The 24,410-nt window shown below is 38.5% G+C and overlaps 2 protein-coding genes across 2 annotated transcripts; one reads left to right on the top strand and one right to left on the bottom strand.

Moving 5' to 3' along the window:
* The first annotated feature begins 629 nt into the window (after positions 1–629).
* LOC139725915 (uncharacterized) lies at positions 630–8,232 on the top strand. The gene is made up of 9 exons (XM_071636993.1): positions 630–825; positions 2,612–2,657; positions 3,036–3,089; positions 3,526–3,578; positions 4,150–4,278; positions 5,322–5,527; positions 6,294–6,371; positions 7,050–7,266; positions 8,186–8,232. The coding sequence occupies exons 1-9, from the start codon at positions 630–632 to the stop codon at positions 8,230–8,232; spliced, it is 1,026 nt and encodes a 341-aa protein (XP_071493094.1).
* Positions 8,233–12,350: 4,118 nt separating this feature from the next.
* On the bottom strand, positions 12,351–19,930 carry LOC139725896 (uncharacterized). Its single transcript, XM_071636974.1, has 6 exons — positions 19,905–19,930; positions 18,644–18,674; positions 16,297–16,440; positions 14,256–14,382; positions 13,430–13,545; positions 12,351–12,793 (listed from the first exon to the last, which is right to left on the bottom strand). The coding sequence occupies exons 1-6, from the start codon at positions 19,905–19,907 to the stop codon at positions 12,765–12,767; spliced, it is 450 nt and encodes a 149-aa protein (XP_071493075.1). The 5' UTR covers positions 19,908–19,930; the 3' UTR covers positions 12,351–12,764.
* Positions 19,931–24,410: the final 4,480 nt, after the last annotated feature.

Genomic DNA, 24,410 nt, shown 5'->3' with positions numbered 1-24,410 from the left:
ATAATAAGATTGTTTCTAGAATAAACTGTTTACAGTTATGGTTTATTAAGAAAAATAGTGATATCTTCATAATATGTTTGAGGCTTTATTGCGAAATTTTTATATGGTAGGATGTTTTGTGATGCAATGACCATATGCATCAAAATGTGGTAACTCGAACATTTTAAAATCATTGCTCCCAATGGTTAACAATACCTATAAGTCTTGATAAATTTCGCGTTCCACCCACCCTTGATTCCACGCTATGTGTTTAAAATAAAGACGTTGGTCCAGAAGAAGAAAACATTCACCAAAGGTTAGATGTAGGGCACGCTATTATTCTTTGACGTATACAAAGACACAGTGCCCTGGGCTGGTAAGATTCTTTCACCCTGGGGCGCTGTCTCTCAATACTTTGACAATTGGTAGTGGACCTGCGCAATCCATTCGCGGCAGATGCACCTTGCTAGGGTGGGGTTTATTTCGTCTTACGGCCCCTCGACTCGGCCTCCCGGTCCGCCTCTTCATCCGCAACTGTAACAATATACATGGTGTGGGCACTCGCTGGTTTTTGTTTCGGATATTCTCGCGATTTTACTTTCATCACCTACTTCTGGTAATAAAAAAGGAAGAGAAAACCATAAAATAAAATGTCTGAGGCAGATAACAAGTTGTGCGTGGTGGTGTTACTGGTGTGTTGCGTCTTCATCATCGCTACGGCTGGACTCGTCCTAGGAGCTCTCAGCCTCGCCCAGATCGGGCTGAACGGCTCCGGAGGGGCTGCGGCCGAGTACCACATCTACGCCCAGACCAGCGACGGCTCGGGAGGCAGCGTCTCTGCAACAGGTTTGAACACAATTCATTATTATTATAGGGGACGAAAAGATGTTCTCGTGTATATAGCCACATTAACAGCGATGATAATTGTAATGATGATGATGACGATGATGATGATGTTGACAATTATGATGCCGATGAAAGTAGGCCTACTTTTTTGTTGTTCTATTCAACTTAATCATCCCTGCCTTTGTTATCATCACCATCTCATTTGTAACTGTCGTGGTCGTAATCGTGTACAGCTGTTCTTGTCGAAAATGAGGATAGTGACCACGATCAACACCTTCACCACCCCGTTGTCATCATCATCGTCGTCGTCATCATCATCATTATCACCACCATCATCCCCATAACCATCATCATCATCTCCATCATCACCACCACCACAATCATATCATCATCATCTTCATCATCATCATCATTATCATCATTACCATCGTCATCGCTTGTTCTCATCAGCTGGGGTAGATCCGGATCACTTTTACTGAGATGATGACCAGCATGACAATAATCATTTACATCACAGGAAGCAGACGACAGACTAAATTTAATGCAACCAAAGTTTGAGTCTTCTCATGCAGCAAAACTGTCCTACTATATAGGATTTTTCAAGAATACTTCACATGTTATTATCTTTGGGTTGCATTTGTTTTTGTTTTGTTTTTGTTTTTGTTTTCATTTGGTGTTCAACTCTTTCTTAGTGTGCCAATGAGTCAAAAGTCAAATGTCAAAAGTCCAAATGTTCACAAAATTTCACGCACTAATACCTATAGACAGGATATTCACGCGGCATGCAGAGGGCCAAATGCTCACAAAGTTGATATGACGTGTATCCCATGGTTGCCATAGTAACGTATAAGCTCAGTTTGTCTTTGGAGACGCGCACCATGCACAGTCGACGAGAATCAAAGCGCAAGTACAATACTCTGGTATTACTATTTAATGGGAAAGGTGTCATCAACCTTAGCAAGTTACCGTTGTCTCTATAGGCCCTAACTGTAATGAGTATGGAAAATTGATTATTTGTTTCAGTTTTCTTTCTTATCAATTTTTATTGTGATACAGCTAACAATTCGAACCGTGAAATACTTTGGCTCTTTGGATATGGAAAGTTAAAGTTTTTACCACATAGCCTACTCACTCCAGATAATACACCTCTGAATTTCGGACATGCAAAAAAAAAAAATACTTATCTGCTTAGGAATGTCTATCCCAACATTTACCGTAGACCAGAATCAATGAATAGGCCCTTTGGATCTGCGCACACATCTACGGAGGTGCAGGATATCCCCTATTACATAATAACTCTACCCCTATCCATAGACTTACGATCTTGGGTCTTCATTTTTGAAAAAAAGTAATCTTCTTGCTGCTGTTTAACAATCATCTTTGCTCAGCAGAGGATCACCTAGAACGTGAAAACACGCACGGAGGAATAATCGTCCTTTCGCAAACTTTCGCCGCAACCGCATGATCACACTCCATTGTTTTCGTTTTGGGGCCACCATCCAAGTCAAACTGCCTAGGCTGTTGGCTGCCCCCTTTTTTTCTACCTCCTTATTTATTATTACAATATATCACTTCTGTGGACTGGGTATGTCATTGATTTCGCTGATTTCACTATTGTGATGACTATACTTCTAAAACATTTATTTGTATCGTTTACTTTCTTGTACCTCGCGAAAATGCAGATTTAGTATCAAAACTAAACTAAACGACAGAAAAAGTAACATGCCAAGATCAATTAGAAAGGTGTTAACGACGACAAGCTACATAGTGTGGGAAATATTCCAAGGTATACCTTCAAGCCTATTGAGCCCCTCACCAAGAATCAATTCAGAGTTGAACTCGAAAGGTGAAAGACAATAGGAGCGGCTTTGTGTTTTATCGATCGCATTGTGCAGACATCGCTGGCCCCAAACCGCAGTACACTTTATTTAGAAATCTTCTTTGGAGGGATAGGGATAACTCGAAAAGGATCTGTTCTGCAAATTATAACACGTCTTGAGCCAAATTAAAGATAAAAGTTAATAATGATGAACTGAATTACAATATATAGAAACTTAAACTACAACAGTCACTTTTCTACTCTTTTCATTCTTTCTTTTATCTGTCTTTCTTTTTTTCTTGGGTGTCTTCTTGTTTTGTCTTGTTTGGCTCTAATTCCTTCTCTCTCTCTTTCTCTCTCTCTCTCTCTCTCTCTCTCTCTTTGCAGACAGTGACGATGTATGGCTGTTTGCTATCGGCGATTATGACAACAACGTGGAGTATCTGTAAGTAATTAACAGTTGACGCAATGGAATGGAAATTATTGTCACTTGAAAGTTGACCGTTCGAAGTCATAGTATGTGTTTACCAATAGACTTTCATATATAGGGTAGCCTACATTATGAAAGTATACCCGAGTGTTCTCAGTTGTGTCAGTTGTGTGGGTGTTTGTTTGTCATGGAACCGATTTGTGTTATGTCTTTCATAAAAAAAAATGAAAAAAAAAATGAATTGAATCGAACTGAACTATAAAGATGACATTATGAACAATGCATCTTTAACAGTTTGCATTTAACTAGCGAGATCGTAAAATTGTGACATATTGCGATATATATAATTGTTAGACAGACGACAGATTTGACATTGTGATTTAGGTTGTTACTGACTACGGTTTGCTTGTTTGTTTATTTAATTTCTTTTTTTTTTTGTTTCCTTTTCTAGAGACCCAGAGTCTTATCAGGTCAAAGGTTACAATGCGGACATCATAGATGCAGGTAGCTATGATATAATGAGCACAAAACTTTGGCTAATTTTCTATTTTTTATATCTTTTTCTGGCTCATCATGGACTAAAATCACCAGAAAAACGGAAAATATGCTTGGTAACATGAAACAATGATAGATGTACGCACATTGATCTTTCACACAACGCAATGACTTTCATTTGAAATGATATGTTCATTTATAATGTATGCATTAAATTTTTGTTGTCGATACGAGTTTAAGGAAAACTAAATGTACATTGTATTACAAATATGTATGTATATCATAATTATATATATATATATATATATATATATATATATATATATATATATATATATACGAAATTAAGTGTTCAATATAATTTTCTTATTGGGAATGAAGGAAAAAGACCCTAAAAACTGACTGGCATACACTCATATCACTTTACAGAAACAAATCTCTCTGCGCCTTTGATGACAGTGAGAGAAATAAGGGCCCGGGGGGGGGGGGGTGAGACAGTTCCTTTTCTGTCTGGAATATTCTCCCCTTTTATTTAGTAAATTGCCGGTACTAATTTTCACGTTCTATTACTGTCTGATAGTCTGTGATATCGCGAACAAGAACTGCGAGCTGGTGTGGGACGTGTACGGCAACTGCTGGGACACTACCGCCGGGGAGCGGGGCCGGGGAGGCGTTGGACTGATGGCACGGTATTACACTGCCTGCACCGGTAAGTTTGACTTACCTACAAGATGGAAATGAAATCAACCGAACTCATTCATGTCAACAAGACAAGAATTAGAGCATGGATAGTTTCTGTCAAATGGATTAGTAGATGATTTGACCCACTGATCCACATATTGTCTTTAAACTATATATGGAAATACAGGCGAAACTTACAGGACAGAAATTATATATATGTATTTTTTGCTCATTTCAGTATCTTTGTTTTCAACAAAATAAAGTGTATAACGAACATCAGTAGCTTGTTACCCAATTGAGCTTACTTCCTACTTTTCATTGCCTGTATGATTTAAACATGAAGTTTGAGGAAGTAGAATATCAAGAAGGAGATCACGTTCAAAAATCTCTATTGTAAAGACTATAAAACTTTTTTAAGTGTTGATACTCGTTCAGGCTTATTCACACATAACTTTGAGGCCTGTAGGAAACTTAACTTGAACTGAAAATGATATTGGTGGCAAAAGTCTACTTTTCATCACTGGGACATTATATAGGGCTCACACCTGTAAATAAAATGGAATGTCCCAGACCCCTTCACAAATTCGTAACAAAGATACCAAAATAAATGAAAAAAATATTAATTAAATATCATTGATGCAGTTTGGCATAAAACTGAATAGCTGCAGATGTTGAGTATGAATTCCTCTACAAACTACATTTAGGTTTGAAGATAACAGCTTTTCTCATGGAATTTGAAGGGACTATATTTCATTGGGTGCGTGTACGGAATATAGGTGATTTTTTTGAGTGAAAAGAACTCGTAGTCTGGCTTTGCGGACCCTTGAACAGAGTTTGAGCCGAAGAACCTGCCTTGGAAATTTGGTGGATGACAGGGTATAGCTCACTTATCCAGGTTAGTGAAGATGAAACACTTTATTTCTCCCAGCTATTTTACAGAACTTTTTAAAATTTGAATTTTAACACACGTCTCTATGGGGAATTATTTACCCGTGTGAGCCCTAAAAGTATTTTCATCCTTTTTTCCCATCAGTCATCTTTCTCACTATGTAATCCTTGGACTTTTACCAGGTTGGGTCCAGACGTACGAACGTCTCCTCACGTTCGACTTCACGCGCCCTTTCTCGCAGAAGAGCCAGGTGGCCCTCTACGCCAAGATCGGGAGCAGTCAGTCGTACGCCGATCTCTCTGCGGCCCGCGTCGGATTTCTCGGCACGTGGTTCTCGGACGCGACCTGCCTCGCGCGTTACGTCTCAGACACCACCTTTCCCATTGCGGTATGACCTCGAATGAAGTGATTTCCAGCCAATTTCATCCCAAATCTTATTTTGTTCCCAGCCATCTTTCCAATTTCTAGATTTTCAGCAGGCGCAAATTCAACCCTAAAAGTATTGTTGTTTTCTTTTTTTTCGGCATTGGACCATCAGACGTTTTGTTAATAGCGGGTTCAAACACGTTTTCACACTGATTTAAAATGTTTATCATAATCTTGTACCATTTCTGTTTCTTTTAAGTAATGGCTAATTTTCACATCCCTGCCAAAGTGTATGAAATATTATTCTTGTACAATTACGGACCAGGTAGACGTTGTCGACACTTTTGAGCTGTTTGATCGTGTCATTATGACACATTCAGATATGACTTTCTCTTATTCTCCCTCGCTACTTCAACGAATACCCTGATTCTGTTGCATTCGCTCTCACTTGTAAATCCGAAAAACACACAGCCGAACATATGGCATATAGGCCTACTGCACGTCTTACATTGAAATGTACCCGGATATATTGCGCTATATGTACAAAACCTCAACAACCACTGAGCAACGATAACAAATATGAAACACACATTCAAACTGGCAAAAATAATCGCTGTTCAACTGTCAATCTATCAAAATAAATGTCAAAATTAATGACAGGGTATATTTGGAAAGATCTTGTGTCGTCTGGTATAGTGAGATAAATGTTCAAGAAAAGAGTCATGATTACGCTTTGTTCACCGTGTCATTTCTGTTCCTTTTCTATGGTCTAACTCTGTCGCTTCTAGGGCGCGGAAATTCCCGATGATCGACAAACGGTGTTCTCCAGCGCAGACGATCTTATAGTGGCGCTAAACACTAACCAGGTATTAAAAGCGGATAAAGCTCACCTTGATCTCGTATTCTGGACTGATGAAGAGACTTAGATATGTTGTGAGGTTTCCATTACCTTGAAAGGAAGAATGCTTCAACATACCAAAAGATAGACATAAACAAAGACAAAAATAAAGATGTGACTTCCGATCTCTTTTTAAAACGCACAAACTGAAACCCTCTCGAAATACTGTGTTGATCACGAAAGGGAGACACAAAAAAATAGATAATTAACAACTAAAGCACAAAGAACAAAAAAAAAAACAAATGATAATATCATTGTCAAGCATGATGATGTCATTATCATGTTTGTTTGTTTTGTTGGTTTTTTTTTTGTCGTTATGTGTACGTTCACTCATGGGAAGATATTGAGGACATCAAAACAATATTCAATGCACTGAATATTGAATATTTTCTATCCAACTATCCATTACTTTTTTTTCGTCAATCCAGGAATTACCAACCAACCAATCTTGAATAATGATATCTATGCAGATCAATCTGCCTGCATTGTTGATTTTAATCTAACGAACGCACTGACTGGGGTTGTATTTTGTTTATTCGGCAAAGTATTAATGAACGAGACTGAACTTATCGATTAGTGTAGTAGCGTTCATTTATGACGTCACCATTACTACCCGTATGTCTATATCTATTGGCAAACCATGTAGATAGATGTCGTGTTCAGCCCGAAGCTACCTCAACTGGATGGCAGCCTGCAGCGTATCTCCCCAGACGACTTCACCAACAACTGCGAAGCGGCTGGCGGAAGCATGATGACGTCGAAGGCCAATAAGGAGTTCACCAGGTGGTGGGATGATGCATTTGCTAGACTCATCACCACCAGCCGCTACGACACGATCTGTCAGAACATTCTACGAGAGCACGGTGAGCCATACTTGTGAAGATGGAATGCTTACAACTACACAATGAAATTGTTAACATACATCCTAGAAAAATACATTCGGACATGATGGGATCTTAGACTAGCAAGGTAAAGTCAAAATTATCTAGATATAAGTTTTTATAATCCTTTTATCTCTCTCTCTCTCTCTCTCTCTCTCTCTCTCTCTTTTGCGGTTAAACTAAAACTAAACCTCTTCTTTTTTTATGCAGGGTGCACGGTGGGTGCAATAATGTGTAACAAAGTTTACGCGGCAGCCAGTAGAGAAATGAATTGATTGAAACAACAGGCGACGAGTCTGTTAAACCACGGTCTTGCACCTTCCTGGTTAAAACACTGTTTAGCATGTGGATGACCAACGGTGGCATTATATCTGTACTGATTTGCCATATTGATGTGTCGCCAACTAGGCTGACCATAGATTCAGTAAGTTAGTATGTCATTGATCACCCTAGAGCAAGTTCGGGGCTGATTGGTGAGTACTGCGTCTCTACGAAGAACAGAGTTCATGAAATGCACGCAGTCCTTATTTTATTGTGGTAATTATCATGATGATGATTTAGCGATCATGACCAATATTGTCAGTATTTTTATTGGCGCTATCATTATCATCATCATCATCATCATCATTATAATAACTTTTATAACTACTCTTTCCATCATCATCATTGAAATTAGTAATCATCATTCTGTATTCACTGATTACAATGGTACTATCGAAATTGAAAGTATCAACGGAAGAAAAATTTCATATGAACGATCGAGTCCTACGTGAAGCCAGTGGTAGGGACATTATTGTGCTCAGATTTGCTAGTTTGTTTATTGTTGTTGTTTTTTTACACGTGCTTAAAATTATGATTGTGAAAACAAACGTATCTTTTTTTTTTCCTTCCTACATTTTAGGAGACATCGCCGGGAACGCCCCGGAAGATATTTGCATCGGTTACTGAACCATCAGATGGCGCCCATCTGGGGTGGACTACTTATGAGACAGACCACGCTCATCCCGTTCGCTGTTGACCGCCGCACTGCAGGATGGTAGAGTCACTTTATGCCAGCCAGTGTGCCTGATTTGCAAATGAACAATTCGTCATTTGTCTTTTTATCAAATTATTGAAATGCTACGTTTTGTTGAAATAGCGGGTCAGTATACAAGAATGTGTAAGTAAATAATATTGTATGTATGTCTGCCTGAGAAAGATAGCCACAAACTGTACTTGTGAAAAGCATTAAGCTTTATTGCACTGTACCGCCAAGCGCAATGCCATCATTTCCCATGTTCTGAGAAGCCAACCATTTTGATTATCAAAAAAAGATGTTCGTAGATGTCAATGAATTGTTGAGTAAATATCATAGCAAATTATGTACAGTATAGCTTAAGGTCCAACCTAGTGTAGTGATAGGGACTTGTTAGTGTCTGTTAAATAGTATTTGTAACATAAACTGTCATGTTATTTGCTATCCCAACAACAGTGAATTGGTAACACCGCTTTTATTTAATTCCCTGATCCTGCGCTCCAATTTTATTTTCACAAAAAGTGATAGATGATTATGTAATGATAGGTTTTAGAAATTATGAATGTGTTTCTGCATTACTATTGTTGTTATTTTTACCACAACGAGTTCCATTATTGTTACCATTCATGTTATCAGTACCTAGAGTGTTAATTGAGTGAAGTACAAACTTATATTCTATTCTTATTTCTCCTTAATAGAAAGATTAACAAAGGAGTTATAAATCAAATCTACCCAGATAATTTCAGAGTTAGATTTGTCATTATTTCATCTGAGAATCCGAGAATCAGCGAAACACTGTTGTGCAAGAGTTTGAAAGGTTTTTTGTTGTGTGGATTTGAGTGTTTTTGTATTTTTTTCCTATTTTGAGAATGTAAGAACATGAGTAAATTTTCCCTGGAATGACGAAAAAAAAAATAACCATTGCATTTTGTTTCGTTGTTTCGTGATCTGCAGAGAGTTCTTGCATGGTTGCAACCTGTGGTAAAGTATTTCATTTGCATCGGAGATACCATAAAATGATGCGTTGCTGTTGCCCCCTTCCCCCTTCAACTTCAATTTTTTCATATTTTCCTATACAAAAAGAAGAAAAGAAGAAGAGGAAGAAGGAGGAGAAGAAATTATTGCTTGTGACTAGTAATTTATTTTATGATGTCTATCACCAAATGACCACCGTTCATATATATATATATATATATATATATATATATATATATATATATATGTCATGTATCATATATGCATATTTCATTACTGTATTTGCGTATCCTACAAGAAATAAATCTTCTACCAGCGTCTACGAATCAAATATATTAACATAGGAACGTACCACTCTAACTTATCAATTTGTATTATCGATTGATCTTCCTCAATACGGATTTCCCCCGGCTTGTTGTGTTTCAATCTTGTTTTCTTTTTGTTGTTGTTGTCTTGTTTTCTGTTCGGCATTCCATAGAACATAGTTATGGCACATTGCACTTCTTCACAATTGCCACCCATTTCTCACTACAAAATTAATCTAACCAGTATGAATGAATACTATAAGCAGTGCAAAAGGCAATATTCACATGGACACGTTTTGTTGAAAAAAAAAAGGCATGATCAATTTTTATACTGTATACACGTTTGACATGTTTGAACTGAATTGTATACCTTGACGATTTCATTTAAAATTATGTGTGTGCAATTTATAAATGTTATAATGCAACAAAACGAAATGATAATTCATTGTTTCACTTTCAACAATGCAAAACATTTACATACACAAATAACACAATATCAATACAATGTAGTCACGAAGAAAAATACGTAAAATTAACAATACTACGCATCACAGATGAAATTGATTTAAAATTAAAGTTTCGGGAAATGGAGGAGACGTGCCGAAAAACCAATTGTCGATTATAATCGACATCCATTATTGACAACTAGAGACTTTCTACAACTCAATAGTAATGTACTAGTCCTCGTCCAGTATATCCAGTCATCTTTAAGAATTTCTAATAGCTACCACAAAATCAGCGACATGAAGATAACTATTGCAGAAATTATTTACAAAGGAGCCCGACAAGAACTTGTGGTTTGGGCACATGGATTCCCCACTCTCTTCGTCACGGTTCTTTTCAAAACTCTTTGCTAGAATTCTCTCTATCACCCTCTCCCTTCATATTTTTTTTTGTCTCTCTCCCACTCTTTTTCCACCTGATACACGTATCTAGCAAAAAAAAAAATGCAACTTTCATGAACTTTCGATCACCTATTCTCTTTCAATTCCAAATGGTCCCTCATAATTACACAGCCGCCATTAAAGTCCACCTTTACTGCTCCTCTTTCTTGGTGGACGCGCCTGCACGTCTATTCCTGGGGAGGGGCCGTTCAGTATTCAGATGGGGTCATCCCACTAAACCGACACACACGAGTCATACAGCCCACGAGTTCGACATTGAAAACAGGCCCATGAGTCATACAGCTCACGAGTCATACAGCCCATGAGTTCGACACTAGGCAAATAAAGCCCATGAGTTCGACACTAGGTAAAAACAGCCCACGAGTTCGACAGATACAACACGTCCGGCGCGTAATGTGTCGGTCTCGTGGGCCTTTAGTTGGCTTAGCGTCGAACTCATGGGCTGTATGACTTGTGAGCTGTATGACTTATGGGCTGTATGACTCGTGGGTGTCGGTCTCGTGACCTGCACCCGTTCAGATGATACGTACACATTGTCCGTCACGTATCTACCATCGGGCGGTCTCTGTCAATCCTGCAATTGCCAGTTTCTAACATCTTCTTTATTATCATGACTATATCTGCTACTGACCAATGACCATTTACCAATTACGAAATCAATAATTACATGCTCCATCAATTCTCCCTATCGCATATAGCCGATATCTAGCCATATCACCTTGCGATACCGATATCTGATCGATCGCTCTTGGGACGTACACTTCCGGTTTTGCGGTTTACCGCACAGAACTCTTACACAAGAGTAAGAGTTCTGTGGTTTACCCACGTCACGTCCTTCCTCTATAGATATTTTCCATAATTTCGTTGCTTTGCATCATAGGCCCAGCATTCATGGGCCGCTTTGCAGAAGAATCACATTCACCAAAAAGTTACAGATTAGAAAATAACTCTATTATTCGACAGATTATAAGACATAATTCAATACGAACTGTGAATACCAGTACTTTGGCGTTCAATGTGCATAAAAGCGTACATGTACACATCGCGCGTTCATAACCGGAAGTTCATATCCAAGAATTAAAGGTAAAAAAGAATTAGAGCGCCATACGCGTTCAGATTCGGAGAGCTATATGCGATAGGGAGAATTTTGGGAGCACTGTGGCATAGTGGATATAGGGCTTTAAATGGGTTCTTTATCAAACAAAGAGATTGATGGTCTGGGGTTCGAATACTGTTCGGTGGCGCTTATTGGACAAAATATATAATACTATAATACTTAACGTTTTCCTTCCTCTTTACTAAGGTGCATCAATGCGTTCTTCTCAATGTAAGGGTGGTAGATAGGGGTGGGCCCTCTGAATGTGGAGTGCAAACATTGAAAATCTTTCCCTGGATCAACTAATTGAGGCCAAATTATCACCATAACCGAACTTTTCCAGTAATCACTGATTAGCCATTTAGTGACACTCTCCGCAAAACCGTCCTCTTTCTTTAGTTGTCTGTTTCTGTCTCTTTCGCTGAAGCTAAAACCAAACTTTTCTTCCAAATACAATCTTTCAAGTCGAAAATATATCTTTAGATATTATAGATTCCCCCGAAGGAGAATGCTTTTTTTAAATGTAAAGATCTGATAGCCGGCCTCTGTACGTAGATTAATCTTCCCACACTGGTTTAGCCTAACGATGACAAGACACTTTGTCGGAGTTTATATACATGTAGTTTGAAGTTGACTTCTTTAACATCTCTACGGATAAGCCGACAAATTCCATCATGCGTCAAAGTTTCCATCATAATGTGTCACACCAGTCTTCCAACACCACATCTCCATTACAGGCATATTCGACGAGCCTTCTATCGCATATTTCTTTTTTCGCCCATGAAATTTGAAGGTAAGGATTCACACCCGCTTAAGGAAGCAATTTTCCCGTCAAAATTGGCGTCACTCTGTTTTCTCTGGCTTCATAATTAACCTTCATGCGGTGTGATTAAAAGTGGTGTGGGATGATCGAGTCCCGCCTAGGTGTACTATTTATACCAACTTCGCGAAGTCGCGCCTACTCTGTGACGTACGTAAGCAAAAATCAGGGCGAAATCCCGTCGAATGACAGTAATTATCATTTGTCCTTTCCTCCGTCAGTGCCGATATGTTGCATGCTTACACCGTTCGTGCGCATTAACAACTTCAGACGATTATTTAGAGAAGTCTAATAAGCGTTTGGACGAGCCTTGAATGTGACGTTTACATGGGGGTGGTGACCCATCACGGTCATCGTGATCGTGTTACATTTCAATCATCGTCCGTGTAAACTCTGAATGGAGACAAACGAAAGAAGAAGGATCAAGACATGAGATTGAATAAGAATTATATACACGAAAAATGTTAATATTATACTTCTTTTAAGAAAAACTGAAATAGAATTTTGAAATAATTAGGACTTCTAAGCTTCCGATGATAGTTGGGGAAGATATCAAATTAAGATTCAATTCAACGGAGCTCTTATGTACAATTTTGAAAACACACCTGGAACAACTTTGAAAGGGTTTTATTTGATATCAAACCACACAAATGCAGACTGTGCCGCAATACACAATTAGTTTTAGTAATAGCAAGAGATCATGAAAATCTGAAGTCTGCAAATTAAGCTATTAAGGGCACTAGCTTAAGCTGGAATTATGCGTAACTTGAGGTTATAAGGATCACCGTCTGAACATAACTAACAAATTTGGTGGAGACGAGTAGACAGTCTCAGGTATTAGACCATTACCTGGGGAAAAAAGACAGAGAAAAGACTTCTAACAAAAGAAAGCAAAATAAAAAGACACGAATGATCCACTGCATTTTTGACATAAGTCATGTTCTACTGTTAGTCCAATCGATCTTCCAAAACAATCAACTAACCGCTTTTCAAAACAGACATAGCTCGGATGCTGTTTTACATGCTCACCTTCGTAGTTGACCTGACCTTCGCCATTGACGTCGGCTTCCTCGATCATCTCTTCGATCTCGTCTTCCGTGAGGCCGCTGGCCACGGTGCTCATGATCGTCCTCAGATTAGTGACGCTTCATGTGTCCATGCACGGGGAGGTTGGAAAGAATGGGACGATATTAAGCAAAGGATTTTGAAATTTTGACGATATACTCTTGGAATAGGGCCTGCAATAGCTGGTTGTAGTCCTGCACATAGTTTTTTACACATCCACCAATATCTCCAATATAGCTGGAAATCAAGTAAGTTCATTTACATCTATTAATAGAGGAAACCAATATTTTGTGTCGCTTTGACGACAATATTGATGTGACATAATTCGACAAAGTTTTAAAAGCTCTATCATCATCATCATCATAATTATGATAAAAATCATCGATTTGTGATTTTTTTGAGTGCACATTCCTTAAAGCCTTTCTGCCAGGCAGGCCACGATTTGATAGTTGATCATCGCGGCCTACTATGAACATACATGACGTACACAATCTGTGCATGGAATAGTTCATACCATGTGTTATGATTATGATTCCAATGATAACCATTGGATTATATGCATTGCGAATACATGTCATGCGATCAGCACATTTAACTGTTATATTTCTTTTTGTAGCTCTTCACCAAGGTTTGAAACACGGAAGCCTAGAGGGAGACTTATGAGCAAAACCTATAGTCCCGTTGACTCTTCTAGCTGCAAGCTATTGCATGAATTGACTATGATACTGCGAATGTCATCACGCTATATACCATGGTATCTAGACAGGTGGATATCGTGACTCCTATTTACCTTATGTAACCGTTGCCGTCCTTGTCGAAGACCCTGAAGGCCTCGATGATCTCGTCCGACGAATTGTCATCCGTCGTCGGTCTGGCCATCAGGGATAAGAAGTCTGCGAAGTCGATCTCACCGTTCCCTAACAAAGATGTTGGGATTTCAAAATCAAGGTTTCATTACAACATCTTGAAATAGAACAGTCTGATGTTTATATGCACAGTCAACGTGTTTCAGTTTTCACTCATCAAACCCAAGGAGAATTGGTGGCAAAAACATCTTTTCATCATTAATTGGAATGACTTACCCGACTCCGTGAAAAACTCAAACATTACTGCTTTCACTTAAAGCTATAGCACAATTCAGCACATTCTAACCCAATGCAATCGGTAAAATAAAGTAGTATTTTTTAATAACTTTGTTCAGATTCTGGTCACATTTCTGAAGTATTATTGTATCGATATATTGGTGAACAATATCATAATATGGCCAAGCACAAACATCTTATGCACGTACTGCACACACACAACCCTGCCTTACATTATTATTTCTCCGCTACATACTATTCTACAGAATCTGCCTTTTGTGTGAGGCAAACCCGAGATATGAAGTCCCCATGAGGCCGTCAGCTCAGTCAAGCCATTCTGTATCCTTGTCATGCTTGTTGAATCAAATGTATTGCTTTTTTTTATTCATACAGCCATAAATGTTCTATACAACGACTATGCTCTAGTATTACACACGAGTTTTTACTTTAGTATTGCTCTTTTCAATTTAGTTGTTTGTATATTGTTTAAAATTCTTCACGACAAAGTAATTCTTATTTTGTTTTGACTTGAGAAACAAAACAGATGCGAACGAACAGATTTGGCACCTCTGACTTTGACATTGGAGAAGAGTAGCTAAAACTGGAAAGATCTTAATAAATTTGCATCAAATCTGAAAAAAAGATAATGCGTATGAGGACAAGGAGCATGAAAACTTTGTCCCCAATTCAGAGATATTCTTCGACCGAAGTAAATAATCTTCTTTATGAAACACCACCAATGAATAGTGAAATTTGTTATTGAGAGATACAGCACGATACCAGAGAGATGTGGTTTCTTGACCTTGACGGGTTTAGATATTATCTATTCTATAACTTTCCACAAATTCACATTGTACATTGTACATTTACATTGTACCATGGTAATAACTCCATGCAGTTTGATTAATCCTAGCATATTGTGGTTGTTTTCTTAACAAGGTATTTCAGAGCCAGTCAGGCAAAACTTTGATTAAAGAGACATACGACTCTTAATGCAGTCATCTCGTCCCTGATAAATAGACACGATAACAAATGGAATAGCATGAATTATACATCTTCATGAAGCAGTCATATTGGTCATAATCACATGTAGTATAATGCGACCATAATTGCATGTTTGGTGGCGATATCATCACCTGGTATATGGTATGAATCACCGTTAAATGTATATATACAAATCTTCTCCACATTCAATTTTCAAAATTCGTGTCATATTGACGTAGAGTGGCAACGGGGCAGCAATCTTAACTTTGGGAGAGCATTGTGTAACTGGAAAGTCATCGACGACGAAACACGTGACTTTCATTAGGCCCTATCATTTGTGCGAAGTGATGGGAGAAAATTCAATGAAATCTATATCCATTTGTAAATCTATAATGTACGCTAAGTAGACCCTATACAAGTAAAATTTGGACTTGGAACGTGGCACTTCACCTTACTACAGATCCACAGCGGGAGTGGACACAGACACAGTGAAGAGTGAAGCCCTCGGAATCCATGAAACTGGAATGGGAATCATCTCACTCAAATGAAATGAGTTTTATGTTTGTGATGGGTTCAGTATCTTTTATGTTTTTGTTGTGCAATTTTTCCTTGTTCGCTAGGGTTTCATGTATTACAGTATGTAATCTAGTTGGTTTGGTAATTTTTTTCTGCACACGCATCTAACTACATCGAGTGCCAAAAATCAGTCGCTTTTTCCAATATCCCGCAAAATCTCTGACCGTTTCACGTTGCAAAATCCCTTACCGTCGACATCGATTTCGTTGACCATATCGCGGAGTTCGGCGGCGGAGGGGGATTCCCCGAATGACGTCATGACTTCCTCCAACTCCTTGGTGGTAATGATGCCGTCACCGTTGACGTCGAAGACGGCGAATGCTTCCCGGTACTCTGGGGATGAGAACAGCGACAAGGACATATGAAGCACGATTAGATAGGGCGAAACATGAAGTTATGAGAAGGAAGCCATGGTAATTCTTTCATACCGATACAAAGAAGCAACAGAAAGGCCACATGTTCAAAGGAAAAAAAAAAGGCAAGTGCCATAATGTGTCTCGCCCATTCGCGTACAAGAAATTGTACGCGAATGGGATATAACAGATTAAAAAAAGAGATATAACAGATAAAAAGAGATATAAAAGGGTTAAAATTTATGGCAAAAAAGAAACGTGCCATAAAAACTTAACATTGAGCCCTAAAAGTTCCTTGACCCCTGCCTGTGACTTTTGACCTTGTGGTGACCATCCACTCCCCAAGGGACATCTACCATCCAAGTTTGGTAACAAACGGACCTACATTGTATGGATCAAAAGTTATGACCCATAATAGAAACGCGCCATAAAAACTTAACATTGGGCTCTAAAATTTCGTTGACCCCTGCTTGTGACCTTTGACCTTGTGGTGACCATCCACTTCCCAAGGGACATCTACCATCCAAGTTTGGTAACAAACGGACCTATGGATCAAAAGTTATGACCCATAATAGAAACGCACCATAAAAACTTAACATTGGGCTCTAAAAGTTCGCTGACCCCTACCTGTGACCTTTGACCTTGTGGTGACCATCCAATCCCCAAGGGACATCTACCATCCAAGTTTGGGCACAAATGGAGTTATGGATCAGAAGTTATGACCAATAATAGAAACGCGCCATAAAAACTTAACATTGGGCCCTAAAGTTCATTAACCCCTGCCTGTGAGCTTTGACCTTGAGGTGACCTTCATATATGGTAAAATGTGAAACTTTGTATTACCCCTCCTCCCTCGAAGTTTGATTGCAATTGAAGCCCAGAGTAAAGAGTTATTGAAGTTTTTGTAGCGTTACGGACAGACGACGCACGGACGGACGGACGGACGACGGACGGACAGACGCCGCAGGCGATCCCTTAAGGGCTTTTTACACTTGTGTTTCTTAACCCCGGACTTTCTCTGACCCAGGACTATCGTTAGTCCCGTACCAATTTTTTCAGCTTTTTACACTCGCCAATTAGTCCCGTACTATCTCTTGTCCGGGGCTAAGGAGAAAACTGACCTTTTTACACTCGTATTTCTTAGCCCCGGACTTTCCAAACCACATGAATATTCATAATTACGCTGTGTACTGTACACGTACACCCACGCACCGGCAGCACTTGATGACCTCGTTTCTGATTGGTCAGTGAGGGTCGGACTTCGTCTCCGTCGCTTAGCCCAGGATTATTTTTTCGTTCTGTTTACACTCACTTCGTTGGCACCGCAATTGCGGTGCTAGCACCGCAATTGCGGTGCTAACCCCTGCTATTTTGCAGGGCCAGATAGTACCGTACTATCGGTGGGGCTAGCCCACTTTGGCAAAAACGAGTGTAAACAGAAAGTGGGCTAAGGATAGTCCCGTACCAACGGTGGGGCTAAGGCCCCCCCCCCTTAGCCCCACCGTTGGTCCGGGGCTAAGCAAAATTTTACAAGTGTAAAAAGCCCTATATGTCTCCCCTCACCTACGATGGGCTCGACAAAAAAAAATGACAAGGTGAAGAAGTGCTCACGCCCAGTCTGAGGTGTGCAACAGGCGAAGCCAGAGGCAGGGGACAAAAGTAATCAGACGATCTCATGACCACTCTTATGACGAAGTACTAATAATCATATGACTTGGGTCATTGGGCTGTAGATGCAGCCTATTTCTCTTGATGGGCTCTCAATGTTCAAGCTATAGCTGCTTCGATAAACTGCAGTGTTTGAGTCATTTATGTCTGCGCTGCGCTGATGTACCATGACAATTGTGTGTGACATAAACGTTTTCAGATTCAATTCAGTTTTTTTTCTTTCACAGCACATAATTTAAAAAGTTACAAATGACCCTGAATAAGGATTTTTTTTTTTGCTTAACAGCTGATGGAATCCGGAAGTGGCACCAGAAATATAAACTGCCCCACTTTTAAAAATGCGGCTCTTACTATGATCATTGTCGTTATCATCGTTATCATCAATTTTTAATTTTGCATGGTGCTTGGATACCTAACATTACCATTTCAAACTTCAAATTGCTATCTTTATAAGTTAAAACAAAGAAAAATAAATAATGATAACAAATCCCACAATGTATTGGTGTCGTTCGTACCTTCGATTTGCTCTTCCGTTAAACTGTCGGCCTAAAAGAACAAAGAGAAGATTCATCGACCATAAAACAACAGTATTGCATACGAAGAAAATCTTAAGCGTCGGTAGATGTAGTTTAATGGTAAACAACAGTTCTATGGAGTGACTTTCGAAAGTAAAAGAATTCTTACGTGGTTCACCTTGTGTTCCTTCTGGAAAGATGCCCATGTTTCGTAAAACTCAATCAATTATAGAGATAACTTGATCATATAGGTAAATGATACATGTGTGTGTGCATGTGTGTGTGTGTGTGTGCGTGTGTGTGTGTGTGTACGTAGGGCCGCTGTACATAATGTGAACATAGGCCTAAAGAGATCGGAGTGATGTGCCTGTGTTGACAACACTATCAGTACGCACAGAGCGTGTAGCAAAGACAATGCATTAAATTCCATCTTTAATTCTGACAAAATAATCATGTTCTACAAAAATGAACCACTTCAAAAAAGCCAATCCTTCCTCAAAGAAAATATCATAACTACAAATTTGGAATGAGAAAAAAATCCCCAGGGACAAGACAAGAAAAAAAGTCAACAATACAAGCAGTTGCAAAGCGACACATTGAAACAATACAGTGGATATTACAGGAACACTACAATCGTGTCTGTGTACTATATGGACAGGGGGGATTATAGGAAGAACTTTGAAGACTGCAGAAGCATGGTTTAGAATGCTTAAGATTTGTACTCTGTGCTTCTTATTCAAACGTATAGTTCTGTGTCAAGAGCGTTTTGGTAGTGCCGAATTGTTTACCAATGACTACGCAGCACGTTAAGCAATTTGTTATCATTGGTCATAATTTTGAGAATTGTCGTGGTTATAGTGCATCAAAAGTATAACTGTTAGTATAACGACATCAATGACAGTGATAATCCAAGTTGGTTGTGTCTGTCATACTTTTCTTGATCTACCGTCCCTCACGTCTGCACACGGAGATTCGATCTCGATTGTCTCATAATGTGAAAAGTGAGAAAATTACGTGAAACATGCATACAACGATTTTAGATCTTTATACACTTGTATACAAACCGCAGAGGCGATTAGGCCTACGATCAATACCAGCCGAACGGACTACCGCTGCGAAAAGGGGGCTATTATTAACATCCCAAGGGATTAGTTTTCGATTCCAGCAAACCGGTTTAACAGCTACAGTTTTTGTACATCGACAAACCATAACACCGTCCAATGCGGAGTGAACAGTAAAAGTATATACAATAGATACTCACCATACTGCTGTTACGCTGAAATGACTCCTTTCTTAGAGGGATCATGTATTTCAATACTCTGTGTCAGTGTAACGAGGTATCACAACTTTATCTACATTCGCATAAGGCTGCAGAGCGGGCACCGAATCACACGTATTATGAACGCTACTTTAATAACAAAGGTGTCATGTCTGTGAGTCTCACCCCCCCCCCCCCTCCATTTTATCGTTCCGCATCATTTCCTTTCAAAACATTTTTTTTCAGAGAAGAGCAAAGCTCACTTTAATTCAATGCCCTTTTCAGTGACAGACAAAACATATTAGAAGCTATCAAGTCGATAGTCAGGATTGTGACATTCTCTGCTTTCATTTTTTTTTTCATGCAGGTGTATGGAGTTCAGGCAATGGGGGCATTTCGCGAAGCGTTTTGTCCGACAAAGCTGTCGGACAAATTTGCTCTCAACCAATCAGATGCAAGGATTTCAGTAGCTTGTAACAGTTTCATGAAATGCTCCCCCGGGTAATATAATGTAATATAGGCCTATATATATGCACTTTATAAAAAGTTTATAACTTTATTGACAAAATATTCATGAGGACTTCAGATGATTTATCTGTCGAATAACTCATCAACAAAATTAATGCATTGTATAGCAAAATGCGAACATTTGGTATGGACAGATACTGCGAAATAATGACAAATGACAAATCAATATTATGAATGGCGAATGTTATGCAGATGTTGTTACTACTAAACATGGAATCGAATGAAATGTACACGCCGCCATGCAGTTCCCTCGAATTCCCGATGTACCATGTGTGTGTGTGTGTGTGTGTGTGTGTGTGTGCGTGAACCTTCATTACATACTGCTCCGAGCAAGCGAATAAAGCCTCTGTGTGCTTTGAGTGCCTAGAGGCGCAGAAAACCTCATAGCTTTGTACATACTGTCCAAAGTCCCTGGCACAGAAGGGGTTAATCTCTTGCTGGAAGAAAAAAGGCGCGAGGTGACCCAAGCATTTTACACTGAGCACAAGCCGACAGGAAGTCGCCTGCCCGGAGAGCTGTGTATAAGCGTGAAACCACTCACTATCGGAAGCGTGTTAACCTTTCTTACCCCAACCTGGTTCGGCATAATATTTCCCGTTTCCTCGAGCCTGTGCCCTCGCTCCCTTTCATTCAATTTCTCTTTATTTTTGCTTACTTTATCTTTATTAGAGAAAAACAAAAGGACATAATCTATGAGAAAACACATCATCGAAATGTTTCTGGACGCCATTTTCAGGAAGACTTCTGAGGTCTTCGCGGTACAGTTCAAATTATTTATTGAATTTGTCATACAGACCTACTGGAAAAATGTTGTTGAAGTAATGCTGAATTTCGCACGCTGCTAAACCTTATAGGTCGTTCTTTTTGTGTTGCTCTACATGCATAGATGGTAGAATGAGTAACAGAAATGGACACGGGATGACATGATTGTATATCTTGGTTTCTTCCAACGCCTATACTTTTGATATTTTATCATTCTGTAAATTCTTCATTTTATTGCTTCCACCATTCCTGTATATATTTATTTTGTTCTTATGAGCTTCGTTATCAAAATGTGAAACAAAAAGAAAGTCGTGCCGAAATAATTTCGAGAAAAAACTTATTTTGTTACCACTGGTTGCAGTATCTAATTGACAATCAACATGAGGAATGACCCTTCGTGCTATAGCATCTATTGGAATGCTTGATTAGCTCTATATCTCGAATGAAATACCTCAGAAGAATTCAGGCAAATCATTAAAAGGGTCAGCATTGTATCACTATTGATTGTATACGGTGACTCTAAACAATAGACGAACCCCAAGTGATGGTATTTGGCAGCTGTTATGGATGCCGACATAATACAGCAAATGTATAAAACAGAATTCTCTGCTAACTTTATATCACAACAGCCATCACTATTGTAATAATGAAATTAACACTTATTCATCGATTACTTGGTGTATTGATTGATTTAAGGGTTTTGCATTGTAGACAGCATCTGAATAAAATGCTGCAATTGTGAGGAAAATCAGATGCACAACGTTACATAAGGAACAATAAAAGTGGTTAAATCATGAAGTATTCAATTATGATGCACTGGAAGATATCTGATAAGCATACCACTAAACAAACACAACCCTTGTAACTATATTAATTCAAATAAAAGACTATAAATATTACATAAATATGTTTTAATGTTGAAGAAACACAAAGAACCACAAGAAAAAAAAAACCCAGCCACGTATATAATAGAGTCGGAGAAGAAAAGGATTGAATATAAAATAAAATAAAATAAAATGAAGAGAAGAAAGATTATGGAACTGAAGATAAGATGAGTAATATAATGTTGTTTTGACGTTTGCAATATAAATTTGTATTGTTTGGAAATGAAAATAGAAAAAAATGTCAAAAGGGAATGAACGAATGAACAGCAGAATAGAAGGGAAAGGATAATGGGCGAAATAAGGAGAAAAGGAAAGAGGAGAGAAGAAGAGTTCTAATTGCATTGCATTGACGCTGTCATTCATGGTGATCATAAAAACATGCACGGAAAGCTGCCAAAACGCCACTCTGTTATCCCCTTGCGCACTGGAATTGGAAGCTCCTTTTGTTGAGTCAAATCTGGAAGGTAAGGGCAAAAGCTCGGGAAGTGAATGAAAATTGTTTTTTTGAACGCGTTCATTTCTGGACATTTCAATCCAAGGAGCTCTCTCGTCTATTTCTATTTATTTATTTATTTATTTATTTATTTATTTATTTATTTATTTATCTATCTATCTATCTATCTATCTATCTATCTATCTATTTATGTATGTATAATCTATCTCTATTTGATCACGGGTTTGCAGTGATATAGAAACAACTATAAGTTATTTGTATTCACGGTCTTTGAAGTCATTATTAGTTCCACAGCAAAAATAACAACAAAAAAAAAAACCAAAAACAACAACAACCAAAAAAATAAACAAACAAAAAACCACACACACACACACACACACACAAAAAAAAAAAACCCCAACCAAATACTTGATGCTTTATCTATCCCAATGCAAATTTTGCTCATGCTATATAATTATGACCTATAACTCTTTCATGAATTAGATTTTTAAAGCATAAAATACTTTGATGATGAAATACCCTTGGCTAGTTACTGCTTATCTCAGTTCTCTAATCATAATTTTTCCTTGCTTCAACAGTAAAGCCATAACTTACTAATGATTGCAATTCTGACTTCTAAAATACAAAATTCGGGAGTAGTCTGACAGTAGTTTTTGTGTATTAATAACTATTCTCCTTTGCTAATATCAAATACTTTACTGGACTCACTATAACAGCGCAACCGTGCCTGCGACAGAGCTTTCCCATTGTCATTTCTGTGCAGTGCGTTGCCGATCATTGTTACATTATACAGCTATTGGAAAAAAATATACGCTGTACAATTAGTATGCTTTTATATCAGACAAAACAAAAATCAAACAAGGGAAACATTTCCGACGCTAATGTACTTTCGTATCCACGTAGTATCTCAAATTCCGCGCACTTAAATTACGTCAAAATCACTGGAAATACTTATTAGCTTATATAGTTTCGATTGCTTCCGTAAATTTAAAGTGTCGATATCGACGTTGACTTTCATTTCGTCGCTCGCAACAACTCACTATGCGCTGCCTGCGCAATGTGAAACTGAAGCTAGCCATCCGATATCCTGCGACGTATCTTTCAGGCAGGATTGGGAGCTAACTGATGAGGTCGGTTGAGAAATGCAATTGAAAGTTGGCGTCGACATCAACGCTTTGTGACATCGATTTGATTCAAATTTACATGGATGATTGCAAGTAATTTGAGAAGAATTTCTTGTGATTTTTGCGCAATTTGGTTTTGTAGAATGCGAGACATCTAAATGGATATACAACAAGTAAGTATAGGCCTACATTAGCGCCACATTTTCAGACCATTTATCAACACATTAGATCCAGGGCGATCCAGGGCTGCATGAGTGTTTTCAAAATCAGAAATGATGATTATGAGATCGTCCTGCTTTTTCCAGCCTTGACTGTAATGCTTGGCAGTGATTATTGTGTAATATCTCCTGTATAACGGACTATAGGCATATAAAATTCAACAATGGACAGGATGGAGGAATGAATGTGCACCCATGCACCAAGTATCTAATAATGAATGTGGAAAAAAGAAACGCGATGATATAATATTAATTTTCATTATGTCTCCTGACTTTGTTTTGCGAAACTACCTGTATGTTCTGACGTCGGCATGATTAAACAAAATATTGTAATATCGTAAATATTGCTCGATTCTCATCACTGAGCCACGTATTCCGGAGAAATCCACTAGCACGATTTACATAACCTTTTACAAACATTTTCAACATTTTCATCCTATGCTTATACTTCGGGTATAATCTAATACCTTGAATACTATAACAGCATCATAATTATTGGACCAAAGTTTATCTAAATGCTGACCGTACTATTATTATGA

Source organism: Diadema antillarum, unplaced genomic scaffold, assembly GCF_040938485.1.
Source record: "Diadema antillarum isolate AM-2024a unplaced genomic scaffold, OU_Dant_1.0 seq00000068_RagTag, whole genome shotgun sequence".
Taxonomy (NCBI): domain Eukaryota; kingdom Metazoa; phylum Echinodermata; class Echinoidea; order Diadematoida; family Diadematidae; genus Diadema; species Diadema antillarum.
Note: the sequence above shows the minus strand (reverse complement) of the source record. Positions and strands in the feature narration are given on the sequence as shown.

Coding starts and splice junctions, on each gene's coding strand:
- LOC139725896 (XM_071636974.1), bottom strand. Junction 16,441..18,643: donor AACGGAAGAGCAAATCGAAG/GTACGAACGACA, acceptor TCTCATCCCCAG/AGTACCGGGAAGCATTCGCC. Junction 14,383..16,296: donor CAACGAAATCGATGTCGACG/GTAAGGGATTTT, acceptor CATCTTTGTTAG/GGAACGGTGAGATCGACTTC.
- LOC139725915 (XM_071636993.1), top strand. CDS start 630: ATGTCTGAGGCAGATAACAAGTTGTGCGTGGTGGTGTTACTGGTGTGT. Junction 826..2,611: donor AGGCAGCGTCTCTGCAACAG/GTTTGAACACAA, acceptor AAATATTCCAAG/GTATACCTTCAAGCCTATTG. Junction 3,579..4,149: donor TGCGGACATCATAGATGCAG/GTAGCTATGATA, acceptor ACTGTCTGATAG/TCTGTGATATCGCGAACAAG.